General features: G+C 32.9%; 1 protein-coding gene across 3 annotated transcripts; it reads right to left on the reverse strand.

Annotated features, from left to right (window-relative positions):
- Positions 1–751: 751 nt before the first annotated feature.
- Positions 752–23129, reverse strand: LOC124529874. 3 transcript variants are annotated; one of them, XM_047103805.1, is made up of 5 exons: positions 22871–23129; positions 9080–9250; positions 5634–5739; positions 4223–4354; positions 752–2396 (listed from the first exon to the last, which is right to left on the reverse strand). In XM_047103805.1, the coding sequence occupies exons 1-5, from the start codon at positions 22919–22921 to the stop codon at positions 2251–2253; spliced, it is 606 nt and encodes a 201-aa protein (XP_046959761.1). In that variant the 5' UTR covers positions 22922–23129; the 3' UTR covers positions 752–2250. The 3 variants fall into 3 exon arrangements, with proteins under 3 accessions (XP_046959761.1, XP_046959762.1, XP_046959763.1); XM_047103806.1 differs by lacking the exon at positions 22871–23129 and adding an exon at positions 10687–10946; XM_047103807.1 differs by lacking the exon at positions 22871–23129 and adding an exon at positions 10046–10068.
- Between the last annotated feature and the right edge of the window lie 920 nt (positions 23130–24049).

Consider the following 24049-nt stretch of genomic DNA (forward strand, 5'->3'; position numbering starts at 1 on the left):
ATTGTTATGCATAAATAATTTTCTCAGAAACGCTCATTAGACGCTGACGGTTCAAAAGTGCTTGTAAAAGCCTTCTTGAATAAGTATGTATTGATTTTGATTTGATTTAGAACAACAATATTTTAATATTATCAATATATTATTGTAATCAATTCCGAATGGTCACTAAATTACTTGAAGATTTTGATAAAATTCTATATGACAAGTTTAATAAAATTTTAATTTAAAAGAAGCAAAAAATAAACCGTAACATTTAACAGACATTGCTTGACATTTGCATTGATTGCGCTATGACAAACTGTTAAGATTGCTATTCAAACTAATATTGTGTTTAAGTCGCTTAAGAAACAAATTTGGCCATAACTTTTTCTAAATTAATGATTGAAAATACCGGCCATGAGTAACTAGTACGTAGAAGTAATTCAGAGTCACGTATATAGAAAAGCAAGCAAAAATTCAAAATATTTTTATAATACAAAATAAAACATTTTAATAACAACTTTTCATATATAGCAATAAGTCTTCATAAAAGGACGTACAACAAAATAGTCGCAGCGGCGCATGAATTAATTAAAACCAGTAATCAATTCGAAACTCCACTACTTTTTATTCATTATCATTTTTATTTATTAATGAGTAAATTATAATACAAATATTCAAATTAGTAGTTATAGATGATTCCTAGAGAAGAGAAGAAGAGAACCCATAAAAATAAAAACAAAAGGTTTAAACTGAACATGAAACAACAATATTTGTGCAATTATATTTATTTATAAAATTACGTCGATACAATCATTATTTCATAATCTTATATACAAACAACCGAGTCACAACATCGATGCATTTATAATGAGTAATACAACACTATATCATCATTTCTGTGTTACGCGGGTACCTTTTACCAAAAGCATAATATAAGGTAACATTAGCGCCGGAATACACGTTACGCGTGTTCTTAAAAAAACAATACAATAAATTTGCTTGATTTTATTTTTAATTAATTATAATCCGAATGAGATGGTGCAAAATGCTGACTTCATTTATAATCTGTTCTCTTTACAATTCATTATATATTACAATTTTCTTAAACCTAAGGATTACATTTTTAACAATAATACATAATAAACATTTAAGAAAGCGTCTATATTACATTAATTAATTTTACAAATAATATAAAAGTAATATTAACATAATAAAAAAGGCTTAAACGTGTGAGATGTGAGTTAACAAGACGTTATGAAAGTTAAATCTTATGACTTCTATGTAGCCAATGTAGGTTTGTGACAGTAGATAGAAACTTAGAATAAAAGAAATATCAACATAATACAAAACTTAACTACCACTGGACGGATACTGATTACTGCTTTGGTCTTCCTATATAGACTTAAAAACTAAAAAGTACATCTAATGCTACTACTTACGTATTTATAATTATGTGTATTGTTACAATTATGTTATGCATGTGTGTGTTTCAAATTGTTGTGTGTCGGCTGTATACATTATAAAAGCTATTTTTGTAAAAAATTTGGGCGTGTCACTTGTTACTTCGTCGTTGTAATGCCGATTTTAGAGTACAATAAGTGCACGATAACCTTTATTGTGTGTAATATATTTTATTATATTGCGACTATATTTTATTTGTGAAAATGTCAAAAAATGTTAATTTATGAATAATGATTTAAAGTAAGTATTAAACTTAACAATAAAGAGCGGTGGATTTTTCGTTGTTATTAAATTTAAAAGTTAGTTAATTGTATTGATAAAATTAAAACGGAATGTTTTTAGTACTTCGGATGAAACAATAAATACAAAATTGCAAATTAATTACAATCAAAACTATAACTAATAAAACTTATACCATTTTCATTGAAAATCTTATACTTAACACTTAAGAAAAGCTAAGTAGACATTATTACATAATATTTATTTTAAGCAAGTATATTATAATTATTTTAACTTGCACTGTCTCGGCCAAAATAATGTAATTTTTTTTTAATTTATGACAACGGCTGCATAGTGGACAACTTACAATAATAAATATAATTATTTTTTTATAACTATTAAAAAAGCTACTCTCCAGGACAACTTGGAAATTATATACATTTTATTATTATTATTACGTTTAATTTACTTACGATAATACTTTGGAGTAAATAAAAATGATAAATGTTTAACTATATTACTAAAAAAGGTGTGATATTTTATATTAAATAATAAATAAAAAAGCACTTTATATCATATTTACTAAAATTAATAATCTGCTTCTTTTCTGAAAGTAAGGAATGCGTGCACAAGAAAAACAACTGCGTTAACGACGGCAAAGACACCAGATGATATAAGAAGGTTGTAGACCTCTTTATTCGGGCGGACATTAGCGTAGTAAGATCTGTGCCAATCTGAAAAGAAAAGAAAATCTTTATTTTATAAAAAAAAACTTCGAGAATATTATGCGGTTTTATTTCGAATGTAGAGCGTTAAGTACGCTCTACTTTACTCTATGATGAACAGTACGTTCTTCAAATTCGTTCTGAATTTAATCATTGCCAGTTTTTTTTATTTATTTTTTCTATTAATGCTCTGACCTTAATGTAAAAAATTATCTATTTCTGTATTTAAAGCAGTCTAAAGCTCTATTTATTCGACAAAATAATAATTTAATTCTAATTTTAGTTGCTACGAAATATTAGTTGTGATTTCAACATTTACGTGACTTTTGTACGATGACATTAATAAATTTGTTAATAAGTACGATAACGGGAAAATGTCATAATTATGTTGAAGAGTACATAACTTTTACTAGCTCTTATTTCACTTCTCACAGCTTGGTCCCTGTAATGTTGTGTATATTTAGCTTATTGTATATGTAGGCTCTGAAATGTTAAGTCTTGTGCTTGCTGATTTACCGTTCAAACCAAAACTAAAATACTATTTTTTATAGTATTATTTGGTACTAGTCATTGATAAGTAGGTCATACCTACCCAGTCAAGCACAAAGTGATCGCACGAGTAAATATTTACAAAGACACCTAATAATTTACAACGTACATATTGAATGTGATATCTTTATGGTATTGATAGGTCGTCAGCACACTGCGCATAAAGCGGAAGTAATAACGACAAATAAATCGCAACTATTTTAATCGTCGGTTAAGATCAGGAATATTAATATTATTCTGCGTCTCAAAGCGTGTAAAAATGTATTTATGTATTAACTATTTGATATATATTTTAGATGTTATTTTGTGCCGGTTAATGTTTGATATCATAATAATTGATGTGGGTGAAGAACTCCATAGACTAGGAGACACAAAAACCAGCCACTAATATTCTATGGTCAACTTGATCTATATAATATTTGATTACAATAACTACATAGATGACTAAAGGGGGGGGGGGGATGAGAAAACGTGCTATATATATTCTGGAGGCTAAAAATTATATTCTGCCAGACTTTGTAATAGAGTTTTTAATGATCATTTGTAGTTCCTCTTCACATAATTATAATTTTCGTCATCTTCAAGTTGTCGCAGAGACTTCGCACAATAACATTATTAAGACGCATATTATTTAAAATTCCCATTATCTATATTATCTTACGCAACTAATGCCATGTATGAACCAGTCGCAATTGCGTATAATCTTAAACGTATCGGGTGTGTTGTTTACTCTGGTTAGTCATATAATTGATACATAAAAACTCAGGTAGCGGTATATAAGTGGGTAACAGATTGTGTTATTTCCATATTTAATAACAATTGGTAAGTCTTTGAAATATTGAAATAAATTGTTCGTAATTTGTAGATGTACAATAATTAAGAATTATTTTAAATGATTTTGAACTGAACAATTAGTAACAGACCGCGAAATATGACATTTGCAGGGTAAAGACATTGCCTACTCTTAAAAAGTATCAATTAAAATTATTTCACAATGCACTGCGCCTGCTTCTTGCGCACTGGAACAGATGTGATGGAATAGATTTTTGTCCAAAATATTCAGCTACTCACGGCCTGACCAATGAACTCGAAAGGTTGTATTTTATTATTTATTGGTTTAATACGAGTTTAACGTATAAAAACTCAGTAGTTTTCTGTACACTCCATGTTGGATGATAAATAAGCATTAACAAAACGACAATGCAATGTATGACTTGGGTACTATAGGCTAATATGACTTTACCGATTTCAAGTAATATTAGGAATATTAGTGTAGTTTTACTTACCATAAAAAATGATCGCAGCTGCAGCCGTGAACATGATGACACCAATAATAGAGAACCCGATGGATGTCCGCCATCCAGCAGACTCACCGAAAAGGCGGGCGATGATTAGTATACCGGTGATGATGATGAAACCTACACAAAATGTAACATATTTAGAATATATAAACATTATTACCCATTATTATACGAGGTCATTGGATCGATTCTTTTAAGATACATTATTACAAAAGCTAAAATAATAATGAATGAAGATGCAGCGTAATATGATTCTACTACTTTTGTGTTTTGACTTGAGTACGCTAAGAGTTGATAAACTTCAATTAATTTCTGTAAAAAAAATCTAAGCCGTTATATATAACAAGCCGATGCTTCGCTTCGCTGGCAGTCTTACATATTGATTTATTGCGAACGCATAATTCACATTTACTTTCACATAATACGAGGTTCATTGAAACCGATTTAACAGGTAATGATGAAGTGAAAACTGCTTCGAATGATAATGTGGACACTTTAACGAAGTGTTTAAGAACTGCGAAACAATACCAATCATTCAGTGATAGGCTATGGCGCGATGAAATTACAAAATAACTTAAAAACTAAAACTTAAACTGTGACAAAAAGGTTCACGGTCAAAGGATGTTAATTATAGTGTAATTAACTAAAATTTCCAGTGCTGTGTGACTAATGAGGGTTAAAATTGGAATTCGTTGTGTCATTCAAATAGTTGGGGTTTAGAATCTATTCCGAAATCCAATTATTCTTGAAGAGACGGATGACGTTCTCGTGCTCATACTATAAATCATCTGAAATCTAGAGAGAATAAATAATGCCAGATATCAATGCGCCATAACTACTATTTGTTTATAACGGACCATTATCAGCGTTCGATAGACCGTGAAGTGTTCTAGAGTCTCCAAACAATGTAATCGCCTTTGAATAATTGAAAGATTCAGAACAGAACAGTATTCGCAACGAGGCCATGGTCCAGCTGGGTTTTGTAAACGGGAAATGTTTACAAAATACTCGGGAAACGACAAAAAAAACGTTGAGGAATCAAAATAAAGCAATCAATTTTTAAATTTTGTTTCTTTTTTTTAATTGCGAAATACTGCTGTAAGCTTGTCACTTATTTCTTTAGATTAAATATAGCATTTTATATGTGTAGTAGTTTTATAAAAAAAGCGATATGCAATAGACTTAAAAATTGGCAACAAATGTAGAGGTACTATCATAAGGTGGATTTGTGTTTTTTTTTATTAATCATTGATTGATTAAAAACAAAAAAACCTTCCACAAAAAAATAAGAAATTAAAAAAAAATTAAATATTTTTACGATTTCACCTCAGATATCTACAGACTTTATCCATTAATGAAGTGAATGTATGACAAAAATGTCATGTTATATACTTACTTGAATAAGCGGAGAAGATGAGGGCGATGTGACGATGGTCAGACTGCACCACTTGGGGGGCGGTCAGCGCGCCCACTATAAGCCCAATGGCGATCACAGAAAGGATCTGAAAACAATATATATTCTCAGCAACTAGAATAATACAAAGTTAATCAAATGAAGTTAAATGTATATCTCATAAATAAACATCAAACGCGCTATTGTGAAATATTTTTGTTATAATGTTTGGGTGTGGTCATAAAGAGTCGCATCTATAGCGATTCTCTAAACAATTCTGTAGATTATGGAGTCCCATAGTCTTTAGAACTTGCCTGAAATAATTATTATATTTAAATGATATACACAGAGTTCATAGTAAATATTCATCAAGTATCAAATTTGTTTTCGACTACTGTCTGAATTCTATAATATTGTAACGAGATCATGGTTTTTTATTACTAATAAAATATATTATTTATTGTTTAAGAACCATATGTTGTTTTTATAACATTTAGATGAGAAGTGAGATTTTATAAAATATGCAGGTTAAAAATAAAGAAAAGTAAAAAAAAAGCAATGTAAACAGCTGCTCGGTGACAAAGATTATTAAGTGAAAGTCTAATCTGCAGTTTCGTCTTGACAAATACACGTTTTCACCGTTTGAGTGATTCCTAAACACCGCAAGATGCTTACCGGACTCCCAAACGGCGGTTTTCGCTTTCACTCGCTATAAACGTTTTTCTTTTTTAAGATATCTTGTTAACGAAAATTCTCTATTTTTGAACCTATTTTACGAATACCTAAATCAATAGCGTGAAATTGTAACTGTTTTAACATCAATTGCTCAAAAGGAAAACATCAAACCTTGTTCAAGTTTGGTTACTTTAAGAAATGTAACATTTTCTCACCAATCATTGCCTTTTTTATCGAATTATGTATATTTTTCTTAAGCCATAATATCCATAAAGTAATTATATTTTAACAATAAAAGCAATATTGTCAGAAAAATTAAATAAAACAGCACCATGCTAGCCTATCAGTTATAATATTGATAGTATTAAATAGATTGATGTGCAAGTTTCTTAATAGCGCATAAAACTCATCTCGAGAAAATATTGTTTTCCTACAAGCTCAGCTCTACAATATATTGCCGTCCACTCGCAAACGTGCGATGTCATTGAATGTAATATATACTTAACTATCGAAACATATCGCTCAAAGGTACCGACTTTAAATTAAAATACATGAAATGTCTAAATAACTTGTAATAGTAACAATTTTATTTAGCTTATTATTTACTTATGTGCGACGTTTAAGTATATTTTATTAGGAACAAATGGTTTCCTTGCTCTTTTTTTTCTACCATTTCTTAATATTAAATGTTTAGGTATAGTAATAGCTCTGTTTTGACTGCAGCACTTGTTTGGTTCTGAGTAAAGCTTTTGTTGTTCTTATAATGCTTATGATCAAAGAAAAATCTTCACGAATGTTAATTTACAGCGCTTGCTACAGCTTTCCTAACTTTTCTCACTATCATTACGATGTAGTTGTCCAGCGCTGGATTCGCTTCTGTTTTTCCCTTACTTCTGTGTTTAAACTTAATCCTACACGATTCATAACAACGAACAAGTCATAATAGCAAACATGAATCACAGAACAATAGGGTGTTTATTCGGAATTACACGATGTATCAAGGGCATCGCGTACCAGCGCCAGTTCGAAGTCATCTGCATATTCCCACAAGTACAAGGATGTGTCCGTCGATTCAAGAAAAATCAATGAACACATCAATTTCTTAATAAAATATCGAATTAAACTCGATAAACACAGTATTCAACACAAGATTATATCCCGTGGCGTTATAATTTTGTTAATTTTATTTTCTAATTCGATATATAGAAATAGTAGCTGTCGCTCGCAGCTTCGCTTGTTTTAAGGGATTGCCATGTGTTGGGCAAAAAAGGTAGCCTATGTCCTTCCTTAGAAGTCAAGTTTGCTTCATACCAAACTTCATCAAATTCGGTTTATAGGTTTGGTCGTGAAACAGCGACAGACAGAGCTACTTTCACATTTATAATATAATATTAATATAGATTTATATTTAATTTACTTGGTGGAAATGTTAAATACTGCCCAGTATTTAACTTATTATTATTTTATCTGATATTATTTTATCTCGCTGATTATTCCCGGTAAAATATATCTTCCAATATTAAATATTATATAATTCATTATATAGCCTTATTGAAAGAAAAATTATTTATATCGAAATGATTTTAATTTCTATTTTCCCACTGCTAGGAAACACACGCAGGTTCCATTAGACCTTTAAAATTCAATCCATTACACTGTCTAAGCCCTGTAGCATTTTGTTAAGTTGTATTCATTCAACGTCGAGGCCGTCATTTATGATAAAAACAAATTAAGAATACTTAAAGTTTAAACCCATTGCTTTAAGTCGTGGTATCTTTTGTATCCACTCATTTCGGTTCAATGTCAGTCAGTTAGATTTATTTCTGTCACCATCTCATCTTCGAAATTAGTATTACGTGACTATAAAGTCCTCGTAGATATTACTGCTCTTATAGAAGTAGGTAACAAACTAAACCTATAATTATATTATGTTTAGTAGGCAGCATGTAGAAGTCTTTAAATCTTCTGGGCTAAAATCTTCTCCCTTTAGAAGAGCTCGTTGCCACGTAGGTCGTAGGGATTGGATTCATATCTGGTTGAGTCACACATGCGACAAGTAGTTGTTACGTGTAGTTACCTCACAGTATTTATTCATTAATTATAAACAAAAAATAAGTGAAGCACCCGCATAACTTCGTATAAGATTGACGAGTTCGAATCACTATGCCACTACTACATATTTACGGTTTATAAATCATAGCAGGTATTATCTGTATTGCGTGTTTAACAAAATATAATGTAATTAAGTTTTTAACTTTTAGTAATTATTGAATTCCTTCGCCTAATGGTCGATATCCAAATTGAATAAATCTAGAATGTTAATGCCGTTCCGTCCTGTATCGACGAGCATTTAGCAATTAGCAAATAATCATTAAACTTTATGTGGCCTTGTGTATCTTTCTATTCGAAAGTATAATCGATAGCTCTGTGGATATAACATGAGGATATGAGCTCATAGTTTCAGGTTCACTAGTATTGAATCCGATTACATATTCCCGAGCTCAGCAATAAGGCCGGATATACCTGATTTCTGCCAAAAGTCAGGCGGTGTTTTTTTTTTTTTAAATTGGAAAAAGATCATTTGATTGTATATTGTTAAATACTCTATACAAACTAAGTTTAACAAAAACCGCATTTCATAATATATATTGCGTCCAACACGTGGTCCCCTGACAATCGTATCATCACCAGATCGATCAAAGTAAGGCCCTTTACAAAACGAGATGTGTTAGATCTCATCTTCGTAAGATTGGAGTTCTGCTTACTAAACCTACCAGTTCAATCGTCCTCAGGCCGATGCACCAGTTATGTTTGAGGACCGCAGCGGCCCGGCTGTCCCGGTCGCTGGCAGAGCCCTCCTCGCCCTTCTTGGCTTGCGCGTCCGCCTCCCTGTCGCCCGCCGACATGGCCCAGATTACTCGTGCGCCGCCCCCGTACTCCGACACCTAGGGGGATACATTTAATTTCATTACACAATTATCGTTCACTGACATATGCAAATGCAAGTCCTACATATTTACAACTTACTTACTAATTTAATTATATAAAATGTTCGGAAGCACTCTAGAATTAATATTTCGATTATATTTGTGTAAATACTCGTGAGAATAAAGTATACTCTATTTCCAAAATATGTAACTAACCATTACTAAACGTAGGACATATTACACTGATTTCTTCACCTGCTATATACAGCAGCATATATATGTATACATATATCACTTGCTGTATATATTCTATAGGATAGGATAACATCGGATACGATCACATAGAAAATAGGCACAGGATCGACGGCATTTCGTGCCTCCCGAGGTACAGGAATGTAAGATCCAAAATCCTCTTTAAAATATTTTTTAAAAACCAAGGACTTATAGCCCTTATTCCTCTGGACCTGCGTCTTTATGAGATATGGACCGGCCCACCGTCAATGAATGATCATCGTTAATTACATTGTATGAAGTACTTATTTATTATTCCTTAAATCGTCAGTACTTGGGAGCTAAGATGCTACAAGCTACTAGTTTACAAAGAATATGTCAGTATCTACACAGGAAGGCCAACATATGCTCCATAACTTTTACTCTATACATATATTACTCTATAGTCTCTATATATGATATAAAATCTTGTAGGTGGGGTATATTTATTGGACTTATAAAAAATCTACCAACGTGAAGAAAATTATTAGAGGAATCTAATGTAACAAATCAATTATATGCTGTTTTGTTTATTCTACTTACAAAATCAATCTCGTTCGTGTTTCAGTCATACACTACTAAATATGACAATTAAAAAATTAATTTACGCATGTCACCCGCACTTGATTGCCCATAAATAAACAATCGCCTAACAAATGCCAACCGCTGGCTCGGAACGCACGCATGTACACTTTCCAACACGCTACACTTTATAAATATTTGTAGATTATAGCATGTCTCGCACTTTCGACTTACGAAAGTTTCTTTGATTCATTTTCTGGAAACATCTTTTTATCATTACTATATACTTATATTAAGTATTAAATTCCGTTCAAATGCATTTAACTAGATTATTAAAAATACATTATTACTGTTAATAGTGTTGATATAATTAATGCAAATTCCAATATCGTTATATTATGTTTTATTAAATAATGTGCCTTGCAACAAAATCAATAGCATCTTGTTTATAATTATTTTTACTAACGCATTTTCAAGTGGTGGTGTAAGTTAAGTGAAGTGAAAAACTTTAGCTTAAAAATAAGTTCATATTAGATTCTAGATTAACTATTTTAAACAAGTGTAAAATACAAATAGCTAACGATTCGTTGCATATCATGTTCACTAAATATTATTCCATATTAATGTTTAAACTAATTTAAATTTATGATTATTTTTCTTACCAAAAAGTTTTAATAGGGCTCAGTAATATTCCTCGAGCAAATACTTAATACCCACAATCACAGTCTCAATTGAAAAAAAAAAAACACAACTGATTCGAAATTCAAACTGCAGCGCGTTTCGCGTAGCGGAAAATACGAGTGTTTTACGCGTCCGTCGCGAGTCGACTGTGTCTCTGCCGGCGCGTGCTGCTACACAATACATTAGATACCAGTGCACGGCCTAGTATAACATCTGTGTCTGACAGTACCTTCCCGAGTTCCCGCCCTTATTGTGTGCAGAGAAAATGGCTCGACAAAAATTTGCCGCTGGAGCGTAGAACCGGTGGGCCGTAGTACTTACGTAGCTTTCAACCGTGCACTCATATCGATGATTTGGTTTTATTTAACCGACTCAATATAATATTTTTTGTATCATATTTATTAAGAAACATCTTGTAAGTAATTAATGATTCCTACATTTAAATGTACAATACATAAAAAGAGGATCATTAAGTTTTATTAAAAACTAGCTTGGACTAGTCAATTCGCTTGAATTTAATTTGAATTTTACAATGCAATGTGCCTGTGTATGTAAGTAGGTACTTGCCTAGACTTTACCAGATCGGTTTATGGTCTCTGCTCGATTACGGTCGAAGCATAAAGTTTAAAACAATAATAACCTTCCGTATTATTTGGCCTATCTTACACAATGATAATTTAAGAAAGATTGAGTTCCTCAATTAATAGTGTTGTAATATAAAATTTAGGCAATGAAAACAGCTTTTTAATTTACAACTATTAACAGCAATAGGCTTGAAATAAGTTTTTATGAATTGTTGTAATTATTGTGGAGAGAATCTTTTCATACAAACAATAAACTTCTAAAGTAGGACTTATTCTAACAAAATTAATTAAATTGACAATACTCTCGGCAAACTTTGACATACTAAAATGAGTATCAAATAATTGCATTTAGGTCGAGTCCAAAGTTTATCTTCTTCAAGATTCTTAAAAAAAACGTTACATTAATCATTAATCGATCATTCCATTCCGTTCTAGAACCAGATCGGTATTCTATTTTCAAAGCTCTTGAAGTTCCCTTTAGATTTATCTTGACAGTTATCAGCCTTAGTTGTTGTAATCTTGTACTACAACGCTTATACTAGAGAATGATTGCGTATGGATATTTAAAAATGGAATAATGGTTATAGAAGATGCTTCAGTTTCAACTAGAGGCATGTTACTAATGCCTTGAATATTTATAGTTATTTGAAAAACAGTGATTTGAAATTTAGATGTTATGTTTATAAGTTTATTTTGCCTGTTGAAGTATCTCTATTTGACTTAATTCCGATACCGCACAACACATAATTCATATCAAGAAATATTTTGTCCACCAATTAGACATTCGCAGGTTGCAAAAATTATGTAAAGTAAGTAACAGCCTATAAATTTCCCACTGCTGGGCTAATGACCTACTCTCACTGAGGATAGGGCTTGGAACATATTCCAACACGCTGTTCCATGGTTTGGTGGAATGCACATGCACATGTGGCAGAATTTCAATGAAATTAGTCACATGCAGGTTTCCTCACGATGTTTTCCTTCACCGCCAAGCATGAGGTGAAATATAAACACAAATTAAACACATATATATTTTGTTGCTTGCCTGGGTTTGAACCCGCAATCGTCGGTTAAGATGCACGCGTTCAAATCACTGGTCCATCTCGACTCGTCATTAAAAAAATTATGTGTTTTGGGTAAATTCTAACGACCGATTAATCGTGAAAATCGATCGAAATCCAATTTGTTAAACCCGCCAACTAAAACATTATAAGTTATCCAAATTATTGTATCACTGTCGTCAATAAAGAAACACAAAACGACTCGTGCGTTGAGGCTGTTCGCGTAAAAAATATCAAGCCTTATTACTAACAAGGCCTACCGTTTTTTACTATTCCATCATAATAATAACTTGTAAAATCACTTCCCTGTATGAAATCTTAAGTGCACCTTAATCAATGACAAATATGCATCTATTAAATTATCTAAATATAATTATACTCCTCTCTCTTATAAATGCTCTTAATTTATTTATTAACGTTATTCAAGTAAGCTTTTACAAGCAATGAATCGTAATTTAATAGAATTTTAGTAAACGTAAGGGTAGCAATGGTTTGGAATGTAGATGTATTAAAGTAACATATTATACTTCTACTGCACTAAAAAGTCCGTTAAATTAAGTCGTACTAAACTGTCCGCAGTTTATCAATAGGAGGAGCCGAAACAATACGCCCAGCACTTTTTAAGTTATACTTTTCTCGTAAAATAAATATTGGACAACATCACAAACATTACTCTGATGCCAATGTAAGTAACTAAAGCACTTGTGTTACGGAAAATCAGAAGTAATGATAGAACGACAAACACTCAGACCCAACACAACATAGAAAGATAATGAACTTTTTCTACATCAAGTCGGCCGGGAACCGAACCCCGGAGTGGGAACACATGAAAACCGGAGTACAAACTACTTGACCACAGAGGTCGTTAATATAATGGAAGATTCATCGGTTTCAATATTATTCGTATAAAAGTTTGTTCAACTTTTATGCTTTCTATTGATTTAGATGGTCCATTCGATCCTTTATTTATTCAGTTGTTATTCGAAACGGCATGCATAGTTGTGGCTCACCTAACGTCGAAATATTTATTAACTCCTATTTTGAGGAGAATAACTTAGGCCTTGGCGTATTTATTACAATCCTATTCGTCGACGTTTCCCTCGAACGTTTTTCCGCTCAATCACTCACGAGATTTACCACAAGATCGTTTATATGTAGCTATTCGAAAATTGAAAAGCCACTTTCTAGTGTTTTCCGGTCTGGAAGTCAGCATGAGCGCATAACTTCATACATACATGCGCACGCGCACGCACCGCGATCGGTTTGACGATAAATACACCTATCGATCACGACTATAGCGTTCACATTACGATTGTTTGTATATATATATTGGATTATGTGATATGTGAACAAGAGCCGAGGTGGCCCAGTGGTTAGAACGCGTGCATCTTAACCGATGATTTCGGGTTCAAACCCAGGGAAGCACCACTGAATATTCATATGCTTAATTTGTATCTATTATTCGTCTCGTGCTCAGTGGCGAAGGACAAACATCGTGAGGAAACCTGCATACATCTAATTTCATCGAAATTCTGCATGTGTATTCCATTACAGCGTAGTGGAATATTTTCCAAGCCCTCTCCTTAATGGATAAGGAGGCCTTAGTCCAGCAGTGGGAAATTTACAGGCTTTTACTGTAAGTAACTGTACTTTACTTCTAATAATAATTAAATGAAATACATGTATCAAAAAAATAAGGTTAGTGGCGAGTGTCGGTCGTGTTTTATTTCTTAGTATAAACTCAAACCCAAATAACTTTATTCAATGTAGAAGAATTACACTTTCTTATCGATGGTCAAATTAAACACTAATATATATATATAATAAATATAATACGTGTGTGATTTTTTATTTTATAATGTTATGTTATAGTCGTTCGAAGGCGCGAGATAATTGAAGGCGGCCCGCGTTTTAAATTGCCGACAGAGCTGCAGCTGATGGCTATTCTATGTATGACGTCACTTTTTCTTTTTATATATCTATTATATCAAATTATGTTTATTATGTTGGTAATACTTTTTTTTCATGCTAACAGCACTAGCCCGTTTAAAAGAATAGGTTGGTTACTCTTTACTACAACTTTAATGTAAACTGGCCACCCGCCCCGGCGACGCGCGGTTGCAATGATATGACATCACAGTAGAAACTTCAAAAATGATCAGTGTATCTTTATTATATTGTCCATGTATAATATATAAAAACTTTTTCTCGAATCACTCTATCTAATAAAAAAACCGCATCAATACCGTTGCGTAGTTTTAAAGATTTAATCATGCATAGGGATATAGTCACAGAGAAAGCTACTTCGTTTTATACATACTATGTCGTGATGACACATATTTTAGTACTTAATGGAAAACATCATTTAGCAATAAATCTATCGCGCTGAAAACGGCTGAAAACAAACGGGTCATTATTATTAGTCATTCACTAATTACCGCAGTCTTGAATAATAATTATTCACAATTACATGCGATAAGACGGTGAATATAATACAAATCGCTTGTTAATTGAAATGATTAACCCATTATAGTTATGACGTCATAAACCCGGCGCCGTTGACAGGATTAAAATAACGCGGACGATGACGCGGGGTCAAACTGACATCTAATGCCACTAATGCCTTTGAGTAATATAACATTTCTGACTGATCCCAGCACTTTCTTTCAGCGACTTTGTTCTTGAAGCTAATAAAACTGCTTCTAATGTCTGAAGAACTACATATGAGAAATCGTGAACAATACATTCGTAGATAATGTTCAAAAATCGAGCTCCATCAATTAAAAATAAAAAAACATTTTAAATATCCCGTTTTAAATAGCTGTCATAATAAAATTAAAAAGTTATTATTACAGCTATTTAAAACGGGCAATTAAAAAAAAACTAAAAATCCTATACATATGGGAAGTGTTCTAATCAGCCGGATATTTCGTTGCTACGATCTAAACTCATTGCCGATCTTACCCCATCGCAGGGGCTAAATTGTTTGCTTGTATATGTTAACATCGATAAAGCCTTTACCGATGTAGTGGAAGTACGTATATAGTAACATCAGCTATCACAGAATACATTACATCAAAGAATAGTAATGTTAATGATAAATACTAGTCAACACTAATGACCATTCGTCAGTGACGCCGGGTCGATTACATTGTTGTTCACAAACTGGACTTAAGGTAAACTTTAGTTTGTGAACAATCACTCAATTGACTTCACTAGGAACATTAAAAGACATGTCATAGTATTTTAAACAAGATCGTATAGGAGGTAAAAAGGTATTATATAATTAGCTATTATATAAATGCTTTATATTGTCTGACCAGAAGACTCTATTTCCAAAGAATAGACGAATACTGAATGGCTTTATAATAAACAATAATAATACTGAAAATAATTAAGAGCAAACACAACTCAAAACTTCAATTTTGGGCTACGCCGAAATAGTATGCCCGATGGACCAAAAGTTCAGACAGCCATAACCATAACCCTAGAGTTAGACTCTATGGCAGGTGATAGCGCACATTTTTAAAAGTAGGTATTACGCTACAAGGTATATTATGCTTATGTATTATACGATAAGATTTTTTTATAAATCTCATTTTAAAAGATTACTGAATGTCGTTTTTCTCTCTTTATTTTTTTTTTTGATTAAGAAATGCTCCTTAAAAACTTTAGTTATGTTCGGCTGGATCTGACAAAATGACAATATTACTAAATTGACCAATAATACAGAATAATCAGCTGTTATATTATTTTTTCTGTACACTGGTTTGAATGGTGTGCCAATGTTGATACAGCCACAAGAGACAGCAGAACAGCTAGATCTAATAGTGGGCGACGCATTGACAGAACAGCTTAATTAATTAGTAAAAGGGTGTCCTATTTGTTTGTCTACAAACCTATAATAAGTAATTATAGATTGTTGTTATCAATATGCTTTCATATATTGTTACCGTAGGGACAATCGAAGTAACGAGACTTTTGCAAAGTTTGAAATTACTAAAATCATCCAATCAGGTCAAGTGGCTTGTAGCGCGTGCACGAAGTAGCGTGTCAAATTGCAACTTCTAATAAATAATATGTTAATACATTAATTACATTATTTTTTTTAAATCTGTGTTCCTTCACAATATATATGAAGTGAAATGTTTGCTTTTATTCTGGTAGATAGACTGGCAAATTGGGCACTTGATAAGTGGTCACCAGCGCCAATGCGCTACCAACCTACCGACCTTGGGAATTCAAATATAAAGTATTATGCTTATGCCTGAAGTTACATTGGCTTCTCAAAGTGGGACATACCAATACTAACACATACTACACATAGGCAGGCTTCCACGAAGCCCTGACACCTATACCTATGTTCTCTGTTTCCATACATCATAAATAAGAAATATTTGTACAAAGTATAAACTTCTTACAAAATGTTATTCTGTGAATAATTTACAATCGTGTTGCAATAATACAGATTATTATTACTGGCAGTTAATAAAATTCAGTTCAAATGAAACGTGCGAACGGCTCCTAATGCATTGATATGAGTCGAGTGCACGTTTTATAGCTATGGGCGAACGTGAAACACAAACACGCGCTTTATGTCGTCGTCGCCAGTATGGGCCATTGTTCTTTGCGATACCTCTATATACTCGCATGACTGTTTAGCATTTTGACAGTGTTGCCATAGCAAATTATATTTGATTAATATTTTTAAAATTCGATTGTAGTACAAATCTCGCCTGCGCCCCTAAAACGCACTAATCTAATATGCATCAATTAAAGCGTTTTCAAAGTGATACGTTTGTGTAATCGGAGATATATTTAACAATATTTATCTGTATTGACATGTTAAAAACAAAGAGGATTGAATAGAGTTGAAAATTGAAAGACCTTAATACGAATTTCTCAAATGTTTTTCTCAGTCTGAGTAAATTATATAAGAAATCACTTCAAAATATCAAATCTACGTCTGCTAAACAGAAAAAAGATACCACCATCATTCCACGCGATCAAGATTTATACAGTAACTAGTTTTAGTGCATATTTGTATATATTTAAGCATTTAATCTTATTAATTCTTATGTTAATAAATGCACACTAAAGAAGAAACATAATTAAAACATTACATTTGAAACAATTATTTTTGCGCAAAATATTTCTTAGTAGTTAGCATAGTAGATAGGGTAGTTTGTTTACTCTTTGATTGATAAAATAATGTATTATAGTAAATAGGGGAGGGAATCGTCTCCCGCCAATGGGGCGCCACTACGTCGCCAGTTTTGGCGCCAACGTTCTACGATCGTTGGGGTTTGAGAAGGGCGTTGCCTGACCTGTTTTCCTCTTTGTGTTCCGAGGAGGCTGTTACTCAAGGCTTTTGTGACAATTATGCATGTACCATGTCCTCTAAAATAACGTTGTTTATACTTTGCATTTTAAATTTATTATCTATGCCCTATATATAGGTCTATGAAGTCTCGACAAAATATATTTTTTTATTAAATAGTTGAAGAAATGTGGATATAATACATAATTATATAAATATTAAACAATTTTTATCAATAGTAACTTGATCCAGATGTTTCTAATAAAAAAGCAATACTTATATATAATATTTCTTTACTACAAAACATAATTTATTAATTGAATTTATTGAAAAGACGGCATAACTGTGTAAACTAAATCAGTAATTATTAAAATTATAGAAAAAAATATTTTTTTTGTCGTACACAAAATATAAACAATCTCGTTTACTTGCCTCTGTTTTATTTAGTTTAGAAAAGTATAAACATTTCCAGTTTATTGTCTATTGCCAGCTGTACGTCAAGCAGACTAGTTATGAAATTTAAATGTTGACAAAGTAAACTATTTTCCTTTGCAAAAATAAAACAACACAATTAATACGCTTAACATGTCTAATTTCACTAAAAACAAATTTACTCAAATAGTTTTATAATATCGGACATAGTTCGTAATGATTACTAAAGAAACGGCTAATTATTGTAAATGTATAGTATAATTAAACTAAATAGCAAGTGCAGTGATTACAGTTATTGTGATAGCTGATCCGAGCCAGTGTTCCGGCTAACGGCACAATCGCTCCAAATATGCGCACGCGCTGTATACGACGGCAAGGGACTCATTAGCATACGAAGTAGGTCCTACTGACGATACATTTGTCTAGCTATTGCTTGTGTGTATAATCTACGAGTATTTCATATTGTCCTAGTATTGAGTAATATATCTTGTTTAATTCTTTAAAGGCTGTTATAAAATATCTTCTTAGCATTCCCTATAAAAGCAAGGAAATTGTACATATACTATTGACCCGCCCCCTCTTCGCTCGGGTGCAAAACTGATACTAAATGTACTACAGACAGCGGCGGCCTTACCCATTGCGAGGCTCCGGGCGATAGGTCTTTGCGAGGCCCTTTGTCCTACGAAAAAGTACCTATCTATGTGATGTGAAAGTTGGTCTGGTTGTTTGATACGAGGGGTGATCCAAATGTAATGATAATTGATACACTTGGTCCAACTTTTTTCTAAACCAAGAATTCCTTTCAAAAAAAAATCTTTACTCTGACTCTCCAAAAATTCTGCAACTGCAGCCATCACTTCCCTGTTGCCTTCAAATTTCTTGCCTCGCAGGTGTTCTATGAGCCGAGGAAAGAGAAAGAAGTCACTGGGGGCCAAATCTGGTGAATAGGGTTGGTGTTCGAGTATTTCGAACCCGGATTCTTGGATGGCAGTCATGGCAACTGCGGCTTTGTGAGATGGAGCGTTGTCTTGATGGAACAACACACCTGTTCGCAGTTGGCCACGTCTTTTTTGTTTGATGGCCTCCCGCAATCTTCTTATTTGGTCTGTATAATAAGGGCCCGTAATAGTGGTCCCTTTTTCCAAGTACTCCACCATAATAATTCCTTTAGCGTCCCTAAAAACAAACGCCATAACCTTCCCCGCTGAACTCGACACTTTGAATTTCTTCGGCGTCGGTGATGAGGCTCGCTTCCATGTCATAGACTGTTGCTTGGTTTCAGGACCAAAGTGGTGGATCCAGGTCTTGTCTATAGTCACAAAACGTAACAAAAATGTCTTTATCGCATTGAAACTTCTCGAGATTCGCCCTAGAAATGTCGACTCGTTTGTTTTTGTGCTCGGCACATTTAACATTCTCGGCAGCCAGCGCGCAGACACCTTGTTCATATGCAATTCATTCGCCAAGATTCTTTGAATGCTGCCATATGAAAGCCCTGTGATCTCAGCTACATGCCTGATGGTCACTTTTCGATCTGCCAATACGATATCTTCGACTTTTTTGACGTTGTCTTCAGTGAGGGACGTGGATGTTCTACCCAACTTAAAATTCATTGGCCCAGCGCGCAACTGTAGAATATGGAGGAGCAGATTCCCCTAATGTTTCCACCAAGTCGCAGTGTATATCTTTGGTAGACATTTTCTTCAAACAAAGGTACTTTATGACAGCTCTTATCTCGTTTTTCTCCATATTGATAAATTATTGTCGACTGTCGCTATTCAACCTCAGACCTATTTATATGATTTTTTCTATCCTGAACTAGTGGGTATATAAAGAAACTAAACATTTTTTTTTGGATTTTTATGACTTATACTTTTGGATTACCCCTCGTTTTGTTTGGTAAGAAATGCTAAACTTGTAAAAATAAATAAATGTTGAGTTTTAAAATATTTTACTTACAATGAGATATTTACAAAATTAACAAATACAAAGATGTTAGCCACCGATAAATATTAAAATTGATGTTTGCGGCTTTTACTAAGACTAAAATCTTCAATTAGAGCACAATAATCTAACGAATGATCTACGTCATTTTCGATTGACAGAATAGCAAGGGCTGAAAGTCGCTCTCGAGTCATCGAATTTCTTGAATATGTTTTAATAATTTTGAGCCTCAAAAAACTCCTTTCAGCAGACGCAACCGTATCAGGTGTAGTGGCAACGATTCTCAGAACTATTTCGATAGTGGGGTAAACTTTAGTTTACATTATTTACATTATTTTTTTTTTCTATTATGTATTTCAGCACCGAGATAATGTCATCGTTTCCTTCATACACAAAATTAGGAACAAAATCAAAAGTCCTAAATAAATAAAAATGTAGTAAAAAAAATTTTTTTAAATGCTCGACGCGAGGCGAGGCCCCTTCAAGCGCGAGGCCCCGGGCGATTGCCCTGTTCGCCACCCCCTAAGGCCGCCACTGACTACAGACTTTGTTTATTTACGATATCACATTAGAAACTTCCAAAATTATAAGCGTTTCTTTACTATATTGTCCATGTATTATATATACAAAAACCGTCCTCTCGAATCACTCTTATCTATTAAAAAAACAACATCATATAGTAAAAGAGAAGCGATTTTGTTTTATACTATGTAGTTATTTATTTGTATACTATATATTTGTCCCGGTTTCACGTGAATTGAATAAGTCTGATTTTTAGACCATGGTTTATTGTAAGCTAGGCAGTACAACTCACCAATAAATAAGATTAGTAGTTTAGAAACGCATAGACGGCATTCATCACCATTTATTAGGAAGAAGAAAAAGATTATATTTATTTATTTCAATAGTTATAGTAACGTTGATTATTATGAAATTTAAAACTGTCTTTTGACTATTCGAAAAGCTTCGTAATTTAACACTGGCATATGTTGCAATTATTCTATAAACATAAGTGTTTTGTAAGCAATTACCCGATACTAAGCGCGCGTCAACTATCGTACACATTCGTAATATTACGCCTAAAACCTTCGTTCATGTGCCAACAGCTGTTTTAAATCAATTAGACGAAAGACTTAAAGTCATGAACCCAAAACGTACTATCAAATACAATATATAAATAAAATTATCTCTGTTAAATTATGACTAAGAATTCAGTTTAGTACGCTCAAAATGTACATATGTAACTTTATAATACAATAAATTTTGAATCAAACTTCATCAAACTCGGCATGTAGTATAAAATCATAGACATTTCGATGCACGAAACAATAATGAATAAAATTGTATAAGATAATTAAAGAAACCAGAAATTTGTATATTAAAAAAAGGACACATTGTTTTCCTATATCTTTTAATTTCAAACACGAATGAAACACATTTATTCATGCTTGAACCCACAATGTTTGGTTAAGATTCACGTGTTCTGGACACTGGACCATCACGGCTCAGAAACAAAGCGTCTTATTAAAGCGGAGTACTGAAGCGCCTAATCCATGACATATTCTGCATGCAGTGTATTTGAGTACAGTACGACACAACTTAGATGTAGCATCGGCAATTTCAATAAAACCGATTACTACCGATTTATACAACCAATAGAAACAGGTCCCTATCGCGCCATTCGACGCTATTCGTCGCTATAGATTCTCGCGTCAGTTCAACCCGTTAAAGCAAGTGCATGTAAATCGACGTCATGTGATATTACAAGTTATTACGTTTGTGTAAAAGTCATATTCACATAAGAAATAAATATCGATAATTTGGGATAGCGTACTTAATTCGGATGTGATCGGTTTTACGAACTTTGCCGATGCTACAGCTAAGTTGTGTGGTACTCTAACTCGCTTCAGCTGGAAATGTTGCAACCGCCTTACGGTGATACGCTGTTTCGATGCGTGTATGCTTTAAATGTTTGTTCAGCTAAAATGAGGTTTATGTTTATTTTTAACCGACAGAAAAAGGGGTTATCAATTCGCTCGTATTTTTAATATGTTTGTTACCTCAGAACTCCCATCACTTACCAATTTTCAAGTTTTCAAGTATATTCATTTAATACAACAGTATTATTTTATAAACATTTTGTATAATTTTAAATACAAGAAAATGTGTAGAAACGAATCACTGAAACCGACTTGAAATATTAAATTCTGATATATAATTCTATTAGATTATTTTTGCAATTTTTATACTGTTAAATATCTTCAAAGCTGCGGATTATAGGTGATGTATTTAATGTTCGTCATATTATTCGCTCGACATCTTCATTTACTGTTGGGATTCAAGAAACAAAAATCAACCTTTTTAATTATCTTAACAACTTTGAAGTCGTATATTTAAATACTAATTCATGTGAATCCACTAACCCGAATTGGAGGAGCTTGTTGGAATATGCTCCTAACCTCCTCAAAGGGAGAGACGACCACAACCCAGCTGTGGGATATTTACAGGCTGAACATGTCAAATAAATGTAATTGTACATCGGTATTAATGTATATGACTGATGTAAAGTTAATACTGAGTTTCATGGTAGCTTACATTCAATTTAATGTTGTCTTAAATTTTCGCGATTACCCATTGTAATAAAACTAGTTATAACGGATTTGAATCGCGTATATTAATTATTTTTGGCATCCCGACGTTTCGAGCACTTTACAGCGTTCGTGGTCACGAACTTGATCAAAATTTATCTTATTAAATGTGTATATTGATTTGAGGTATTAGAAGATTCTATAATTTACGTAAATAAGTTATTCGTGCGACTTACGTTCTCCGTGAGCGGCGCAATGTTGCTGGCGTAAACGTCGACTTCACACATAAAGTCCTTCGATCTGGGCGATATCGTCAGCAAGCTGCCCGAGTACAGATACTCCAGTTTCAGTTACAACTTAGGATAAACTATTATTCAATTGAAACAACAATTGACGAATCCTTGACTTAAATTTATCGAACTGCGACGAATGCTCGGAAATATTGAGTAATTGTTAATTAACAATTTACTTGGTCGCGTTGAAAAATATCGGAGAAAAACGTTTTACACCAACGTAAAATAACACAATACTTTTCAATGACTTTATATTCTAGACTCGACGAAAAGAGGTCTTAGTAATGGAGACAATATTTTGGATTCAAAGAACGTTAAATGACCAAATAAGCTATTGGACTACCCGAAAGCTAGATCTCTAATGAGTCAGAAGAATGGTCCGTTATTACATTTAACTTCTGACCCGGCTAATTTGACTTGCATTGACCTCAACTTTGGTCATTTAGTTCTCGTCGCTATTATCTGATAATCTCCTGTAAGTATAACCACGTTATATCGCTAGTTCTATTACGTCTGTTGCACCTGGAGTTGGAACGAGGCCGTAAATATATTTTCCGGGTTAAGATTTTCTGATTGAAATAACCTTTGCCTTCGAATCCGCCCTGAAAATAGTGGCAAATCTTTTAGCGTTACAGTGGAATAGTTGATAATTTTTATATTTCTTCAAGCTTCACTATCAATTTGTACAAGATAGTATTCAAATTAAATTAATTACGTAATGTTTGTCCCTGTTGCGGAGAAAATTTAAACATTACCGATTGTATAAACATCAATCCATAAACGAGTATTCTGCCCTTTTTTTAAACTATAGGTGACAAGTTGCATTTTGTGTATAAGTATTATGTATGTTCAGTATTTTTTCCATTTAGGATACAAAAAAACCTCGCCTTATTTATGTATATACATACGTATATCTAAAACTATCCCAAAACAAATGAAATTCATCATGTTTTACAACATTATCAGTACTATGAATTATATAACATCAGCATCTTCATCCTCCTGCCCTCATCCCAATTTTATTTGGAGTCGGCGCAGCATGTCTTCTCCTTCCATACGTCTGTTGGACGTCATCTCACAAGCAACATTCTTTCTAACCATATCGTTTTTCACACAATCCAT

This window comes from Vanessa cardui, chromosome 5 (assembly GCF_905220365.1).
Source record: "Vanessa cardui chromosome 5, ilVanCard2.1, whole genome shotgun sequence".
Lineage (NCBI taxonomy): Eukaryota > Metazoa > Arthropoda > Insecta > Lepidoptera > Nymphalidae > Vanessa > Vanessa cardui.

Coding starts and splice junctions, on each gene's coding strand:
- LOC124529874 (XM_047103805.1), bottom strand. CDS start 22,921: ATGTGTGAAGTCGACGTTTACGCCAGCAACATTGCGCCGCTCACGGAG. Junction 4,355..5,633: donor CATCTTCTCCGCTTATTCAA/GTAAGTATATAA, acceptor CATTTTGTGTAG/GTTTCATCATCATCACCGGT. Junction 2,397..4,222: donor AGCTGCGATCATTTTTTATG/GTAAGTAAAACT, acceptor TTTTCTTTTCAG/ATTGGCACAGATCTTACTAC.